General features: G+C 44.7%; 1 protein-coding gene across 1 annotated transcript; it reads left to right on the top strand.

The window, feature by feature from the left end:
- The first annotated feature begins 245 nt into the window (after positions 1 to 245).
- Positions 246 to 7,546, top strand: GNG10 (G protein subunit gamma 10). Its single transcript, XM_060014333.1, has 3 exons — positions 246 to 375; positions 5,013 to 5,144; positions 6,411 to 7,546. The coding sequence occupies exons 1-2, from the start codon at positions 295 to 297 to the stop codon at positions 5,136 to 5,138; spliced, it is 207 nt and encodes a 68-aa protein (XP_059870316.1). The 5' UTR covers positions 246 to 294; the 3' UTR covers positions 5,139 to 5,144; positions 6,411 to 7,546.
- Positions 7,547 to 8,075: the final 529 nt, after the last annotated feature.

Here is an 8,075-nt window from a genome sequence, read left to right as displayed (position 1 = left end):
CGCGGCTCGGGGGCCAGGGGTAGACGCAGGCGCCCTCCCGGCTTAGAACGCAGAGTTAGGTGTCCGTCAGCTCGAGACCCCAAGGTTTCGCTTACCTGTTGCGCCTGCCACTGAGGGGAGCGGCTGCCGGGCGAGGCCGGGAGCAACCGTTGGGCGGCGGGGCAGGCGCAGCGGCCGGCGGGCGGCGGGGCAGGCGCAGCGGCTTCCCCGCCCCGGGGCGGCGCTGGGCCTCGGGGCCTCGCGTCTCCGCCCGCCCACCGGCTCGCTCACTCGCTCGGAGCTCAGGCCGCCGCCATGTCTTCCGGGGCCAGCGTAAGCGCCCTGCAGCGCCTGGTGGAGCAGCTCAAGCTGGAGGCCGGCGTGGAGAGAATCAAAGTGAGGCCCGCGCCGGCGTCTGGCCTCGGGGTGCGGAGACCGCCCGGCCGTCCGCGGGCCTGGGAGGAGGAGGCCGCGCCCGGGCGGACAGCTGCGGGGCCGGCCTGAGCGCGAGCCGGGTGGCCGGACGCTGTGGGCGGCCCTGAGGACGGCGCCCGACCAGGCTCGCGGCTCGGCCTCGGGCGGCGGGAGTCCGCGCAGGGCCGGGCCCGGACCCCGGCGCCCGGGAGAAACGCACCTGTCCCCGCGAGGGCGGTCCGGGACCGAGAGCCCCGGCGCGGTCATGTTTCAGTGATGGGGACAATGACTTGGGGTGCCCGACGGACGCGAGGACACCAGGAATGCGGGCGACGTGCTGGTGGCCCCCCCGGGCTTGGCTGGTGCGGGAGGATGGGGTCCAGAGCTGCGGAGGAGACTGAATGGATGAGCCTCGGTGATGGGTTGATAGGATGAGGGGGGAGGAGGGCGCTGCTCGGGTTTCTGGCCTGGTGACAGGATGGATGGCGTTGCCATTCGCTACGGTAAGGAGGAGAGATGATGCGAAAGTTTCGGATACGTGGACTTTGAGGGGATGCCCGGGAGGTGTTTGGCTACCTGGGCCGAAGCTCAGAGAACGAGGCTGAGAGAACGTATAGGAGTGAAAGCTGTAGGAAGTGACCAGAGTGTGGAACCCAGGGACCCGCCGAAAGAGATGCCCGCGAGAAGGGAAGCAAGGGAAAGCAAGGGTACTGAAGCAAGGAAGGAGGGGTTTTCGCAATTCTGAGGCTTAGTCAACGTGTCCAGTGTTTAGTCAGTTGATTAAAAAGCATCTGATGTGTAATTGTGTTTACCAACTAGTATATAGCATTATTTGTAGAATGTGTGTGTGAATGAATGGACACTGCTGCGATAGTCTGTGGACCTCAGTAGTGCCTTTTCTTTGTACCAGGCCCTATTCTAGGTACTGAGAAAACGTCATTCTAGTGGGGAAGATAAACAATAAACACACTAACCAATAAATAAAATAATTTCAGAGAGTAATTGATGTAATTGATTCTAAAACAAGGTAGAGAGAGAGCTGTGGAATGCAGAAGAGGTTTCAGTGACATGTAGTAGTAGGTGCCGAATCTAATTTGTAATAGGATAGAAAGACTTTTTTAAAAAAAAAAATCTGGTTTTAAAGAGGAAACCTTTTTTTTTTTTTAATTTAGGAAATGAAAAGTTGTATTTTGAGGTTGAGAGGAAGGAACACACTGTATTTTTAGGTCGAGGGGGAGAAACAAATGGAGAAGGAGAACTGGAGGTAGAGACAGGTAGTCTGTCTAAGGGGGTCTGGGGTTGGAGGGGCACCTTCTGAGGCAGGAAGAAAGGAGAAAGGATATGTGTTAACATAGATGTTTCCAGATAAGGCCTTAATACCTTGTATGATGACAATTTTCTTTGTGAAATAGGAGGCCAAGTTTTCTTTTAAGGCAGAAAAAAGGGAACTTATGGTGTCACAAGCGCTGAAGATGAGGGAGAGAGTGCTGTTGGGAATGGGAGAGGACCCCCTAGCAGGCACAATCATAGACACTTTGTGATTCTGAAGACCCAGCTACTGTGAGATTGATTGTCCTACTTTTTTTTTTTTTTTTTTTTTTTTTGTCTCCAGCAGTATTTGGCTGCCCAGGAATCTGAGTGCCCAAGGTGAATGGTAGTTGATCCAAGTAGTGGGTTAGCGGGGGAGTTTTGCCAGAAAGATAGAAATGGGAGTGGAGAGCAAGGAATTTGAGCGTCTGGCCGGAAAGAGGCTGAACCCAGGCTGAATGGAGAAGGAACAGAGCCAGCCTCCCTGTGATGGGCCAGACAAAAAAGGAAGAGATGTTCCCCCTGAGGTCAAAGAGCAGGTGTAGTGAGGAGAAAGGAAGCAGCACCCTGGATGGGCAGGAGAGATTGTGATCGGAAGGCAGGATGTTGGAGTGTGAAATTACAGATGTGGAGCAGTTACAGGTATTGGCTGTAACTACTGCTGTTGAGGAGAAGGTTGTTTGAAGAGAGGAGCTCAGGGAAATGAAACTAGGGTTGTTGGAAATGTTTAAGATGATGTGGGGACCTGAAGTGGAAAGAAAAACTGTGAGCCAGACGCCTGCCTACCCTGTGCAGTAGCTGGGGAAGGTATTCTTATCTACATTTAAAAAGTAGTTACAGGTGGTGAAACAGACACAGAGAAGTCAAGTGAATAGCTCGAAGTCACACAGATAATAAGCTTATTTGCAGAGTGTCCTCATGGGAGTATGGTTTGGGGTGCTTGGCAGGGCTTTTCTCAGGCAGCACCTTAGGGAGTCACAACCTTCCAGGGTCTGGTTTGACTCATATCAGGGCTCAGTGACGGATGGAAGTTCTCAGCACACCCAGAGACGTCTTCTCTTTCACAGACTTGCTAACTGGTAAATAAACCGGAATACCAGTTTCTTAGCATATGATGGAGGGCACCCCCTCCCAGTGCTTCAGTGCTCAGTATCCTTCCAAGGACCCCTTCTTTGCTTTGGAGAAGTCTCTCAGAAGTTGATGGGTCAGCCTGGGCTCAAACCAAGGAAAGTCATATGATTTGGGTAGGGATTATCCCACCTCCATTGGGAGGATACAACTTCTAAGGGTTTGGGCTTGTATTCTCCCAGGCCAGAGTTTTCCCCTTCAAAGTGCTAGAGAAATGCTGACCACTTTACTCTTCTCTCATTTGCTTTGCATATCCCTCACCTTAACTTTTTGACATGTTCTTTAGGCTAGGGTGCAGTTAGTCCCATTTCTCTGGGAGTCCTGGGAGACAGTCTCTTTCCACCCATCATGTGTGGAGTTCACTCGTTCCCTCTGAAGCTGAGATAATAAGTATGAGCATAATTGGTTCCAAATTTCTTTTGAATTAATAACATATATTAATTAATTCCAATTATAATTAACATGAAAATGTCAGAACTTCTGTTGAGGGAAAGGCAAGCTTAAACATTAGTTTGGCAACATTATATTACATGTTTATATGATATAAATTGTCATTACATTAATGAAACTAAAATTCCTAAAGTATTCTAGAAACTAGATAGTAACTGACACCTAAGGAATCGATTTTTTCAGTTATTTGGAAGCTTGGAAAATTAACACAAATTAGTAGTAATACTTGAACCGCAATCGGAACATTTTTGTACAATATGGGTGAGATTTTATACAAAACACTTTTTCAGTACAAGAAAAATGGAAAGCAAGGAAAGCCTCCAAGTACAAATATCCATCAAATGGACGCTAAGAAGAAAGGTAGAATAATATAGTGTCAATACTGCCTAATACATTCTTCAAAACTTAGTGGTTTAAAACAACCTTTATAAACTCGCAATTCTTGGATCAACAGTTTAAGCTGTGCTCAGCTGTATAGTTCTGTTGGTCTTTGCTGGGCTCTCTGTGCATCTGCCATCAAATGGAGGGTTAGCTGATGGCTGGATGATCTAGGATGGCCTCACTCATATGTCTGGAGGTTAGTAGGCAGGTGGCTGGGGTTTGGCTGACTGGTTCTCCTCCACAAGACCTCCAGTAGGCTAGCTTGGGTTCATTTGATGGTGGTCTTACGGTTGCAACCATAGCAAGAGAAGTAGCTGCAAAGGCTTTTGAGGCCTAAGCTTGGAACTTGCCCATTATTTCTGCCATTGTCCTGGTCAAAGTAAGTTTCAAGGCCAGCCCAGATTCAAGGGGCGGATAAAGACTTTACTTCTTGGTGGTAGGAGCTGCAAAATATTGTGACTGTTTCTGCAGTCTGCCACAAATGATTGCTAACTAGTGTCAACACTATTCTAAGTGTTTTACTTGCATTAACTCATTTAATTATTACATCAACTCAGGAAGGTAGGCACTGTTACTAAATACATTTCACAGATGAGAAAACAGGTACTGAGAAGTTAAGTAACTTGTCCAGAGACTGCACTCTTAACCAATAAGCTGTTCTGCTTCAAAAACACGATGGAGGGCTTCCCTGGTGGCGCAGTGGTTGAGAGTCCGCCTGCCGATGCAGGGGACGCGGGTTCGTGCCCCGGTCCGGGAGGATCCCACGTGCCGCGGAGCGGCTGGGCCCGTGAGCCATGGCCGCTGAGCCTGCACGTGCAGAGCCTGTGCTCCGCAATGGGAGAGGCCACAGCAGTGAGAGGCCCGTGTACCGCAAAAAAAAAAACAAACCCCAAAACAAGACAAACGTGATGGAGGGACCTCGTCACTTGTTTTGAGCAGACCAGATAAGGCTCCATCCAGCCTTGTAAACATTAAAATAGTCTGTTCACATGGCAGACCTGGATATATCAATGCATGCTTTATAAGTGAAAATTTGTAAAGGGCACACTAGGATAAGCTATTTCTTTCAAATTCAGTCTCAAAACTAGGATTCTAAATGGATGAAAGATACGGCTTTATCTTTCCTTTGTTGAGTAAGCCATTAAACCAAAAATACCCTAAATCAAGGTTATAGAAATTGTAACCTTTCCTCTTTGGAGTTCAATTATTAGAACTTTCAGCAAAAAAGACTCTTGGAGGTTGCACAAAGTATGACCTTTGTCAGGTTGTATGATCATTTTTCAGAGTCTCAAGTGACTGCTGGATGGATCTGGCTGTGAGCAGCGTGTCAAGCTCTTGTCCCTTTGTTTCAGGTCTCTCAGGCGGCAGCAGAGCTTCAACAGTACTGCATGCAGAATGCCTGTAAGGACGCCCTGCTGGTAGGTGTTCCAGCCGGAAGCAACCCCTTTCGGGAGCACAGATCCTGTGCTTTACTCTGAAGACTGGTGAGTAATGATACACCAGGCCGTCTTGGGGCCATAGCATTATCATGGGGCTTCCCAAAGGACTTGGGCAACTGAGTTTTAAATATCTACCGTTCTTGGGGGAATTAAAATAAACCCAGCAAAATGCACAACTTTACCTGAAGGATGACTCTCATCTGCTGCTTGTGGAATATATCTAATTAGAAGAGTCTCAATGCTCTTTGCACTAACTCATGAGATGCTAATATCCTTGTGTACTTGAGCTTTTGAACTGAGCTGGCCAATAATAATTTCTTGACCTCAATACCATCTTCTCTGTCCTTACACCATCCTGGAGTTGTGATTTGTTGTTTGGTGCTATCAACTGACTTGTTACTCTTGGGACTAAGGACTCTCCAGAGGAGACTTGGTCCCATCACCAGCTGTGATTTCTTTCCTAGAAGCTTTCAGAATGTATTTCTGTGTTTTAATGGAGGAAGAAATGGAGTAACTGGGGAAAGTGTGAGTAGGGTTAAAAGAACCTTAAAAATTTATTCTTGAAATGAAAACACCTCTTTGGTGGCCTATAATAAATTTCCTGGATTCTAGTGTGTTGTATGGGGTCTCATTCACATTTTCACTGTTTTTTTTGGAGGCGGGGGAGCAGGGCAGGGCATAAATTATTAGAGTCTTTTGGGGCCAATATATTTCAAATTACATGTTCTAAGGGGTGTTTATACAGGAAGTAATCATCTTAGGTCTTTTTTCATATACTTGAAAAGGAAATTATTCACATTAACAAGAAGGAAGTAATCATACTATCAGGTACTATTGTACCTTTTAATGGAAAATGTTCATATTTATGGTATTAAAATAATAGTCTTCTGCTGGCATAGCATTTTTCTTTTTACAGAGCACTTTCATGGGTCCTACTTATTCAATGGTTGTAGTTTGGATTTTCTGGTATTAACATGTTACTTTCTTCTTTGAGAACCCTAAAGTGACCTATGAAATGATGACTAGTTAATTTTTTTTTTTTTTTTTTTTTTTGTGGTACGCGGGCCTCTCACTGTTGTGGCCTCTCCCGTTGCGGAGCTCAGGCTCCGGGCGCGCAGGCTCAGTGGCCATGGCTCACGGGCCCAGCCGCTCCGCGGCATGTGGGATCTTCCCGGACCGGGGCACGAACCCGCGTCCCCTGCATCGGCAGGCGGACTGTCAACCACTGCGCCACCAGGGAAGCCCGATGACTAGTTAATTTTATGTATAACTTTTACTAAATGAAAGCCTACCAAATTCTCTTTCCAATAGGGAAGAAGTCCGCTGAGGAATGCTTTCAAGCACCAAGTGATGAATGACTGCCTCCAAATCTCAAGAGCGCACTTCTCCAGCCAAATGACTTTTAGATATTTCACAGGACCTTTCCTGTGGCCTGGTCCTTTAGCCAAAATTCTATGGAAATTTATGAGTTTCTACTCAAGGAAACTGGGTGAAGGAGTAGATTTTAAAAAATAACGGCCTGGTTCTTTGTTGAAGTGCTTTATACTTAAACAAAAACCTTACCACCAAATATACCAAAATACACCTCTTTCATTAAGTGAATTACTAACGTTTCTATACCTGGAATGTTACATATGTTTTATTTACTAGATGTTTACATTTTTGGAAGGAAAACAGTATTGTTTGTTAAAAAAATTAAATATTTGTAATTTGTTGTTCCCGACTAAGATTTTTATACCATAACAAAATTTGTTCTTTTCTCATGAATTTATAATTTCTAAATGAAGACAAGCAAGTATAAAATTGGGGAAGAATGGGCTTTATTAATCAAATGATGTCTTGATTTTTCTAAATGAGAAGATTGTTTTATTTTTAACACTAAATATGGGAGCTGTTTCTTAGCAAACTTGTTTGAAAGGATTAATGTTGTGTTGTGTATTAGATTGCCCCATCCTGTATATGAAGCAGATTTGATCTTTGTCTTCTTAAGTTTCTCTATTTTATAATGGTGGTTTTACTTAAAAAAAATACTAAATTATTTCATGTCTTTAAACCAATGTTTAAATGTCATCTACAGAATATTGCAAATGATTAAAAAAAAAGTGATGGGAAAATATTACAACCTAAATGAATTCTCAATGTCACAAGTGTTTTACTTTGATGATGTGCCTTTGATTTAATTTGGGACACTTAAAAGAATACTTTATATGTGTTTGTTATAATCTTTGAAGAGCTTGGAAATAAAATTTCTGCTTAATTTCTGCTAATGACAGGAACATTTTGTGTCTGATTTTGTTTTAAGGCTTCATAGATTTTGTTTGCTTGTGAGATTGAATGCTGGTAGTGGGAGGTGAAATTTTTGTTTACAAGCCCTCACAGAATTTTGTGAAAAATAGATATATGTATAACATGCAGAAATATCTCAATTACTGGCAACATTTGCTCTTTGAAATAGCTATGTATAAATCCATAAATAAATAAATGAGAATATATTTGAACGTAAGTAGTGTTATAGTAGAGAATGTAGAATTCATAAGATGGAACTTCTTTTACTTCCAGCCACTAAACTTCCAAATCTAAGTGATCTGAATCCCTTCCATTCGGTCAAAATTCAGGTGTCGTTTTTCTAACCCTCTTATTCTGGGGATCCGTTTCACCTCTGAAATGTCACACCATCAGTTAGCCCTTTTCTCCTTTATCTTCAACTTCTCTACTGCATCCTTTTATCAGCATTTAAACATGTTCCATTCTCCATCTTAACAACAAAAAGCATTAAAAAAAAATCTCCATTAAAAAATAAATTTTCGGGACTTCCCTGGTGGTCCAGTGGTTAAGACTCCATGTTCCCAATGTAGGGGGCCCGGGTTCGATCCCTGGTCAGGGATCCCGCATGCTGCAACTAAGAGCCTGCATGCCACAACTAAAAGATTCCTGCGTGCCGCAGCTAAAAGATCCCGCATACCGCGACGAAGATCC

Source organism: Delphinus delphis, chromosome 6 (assembly GCF_949987515.2).
Source record: "Delphinus delphis chromosome 6, mDelDel1.2, whole genome shotgun sequence".
Classification (NCBI taxonomy): Eukaryota; Metazoa; Chordata; class Mammalia; order Artiodactyla; family Delphinidae; genus Delphinus; species Delphinus delphis.
This window is presented reverse-complemented; position numbering and strand designations above follow the sequence as displayed.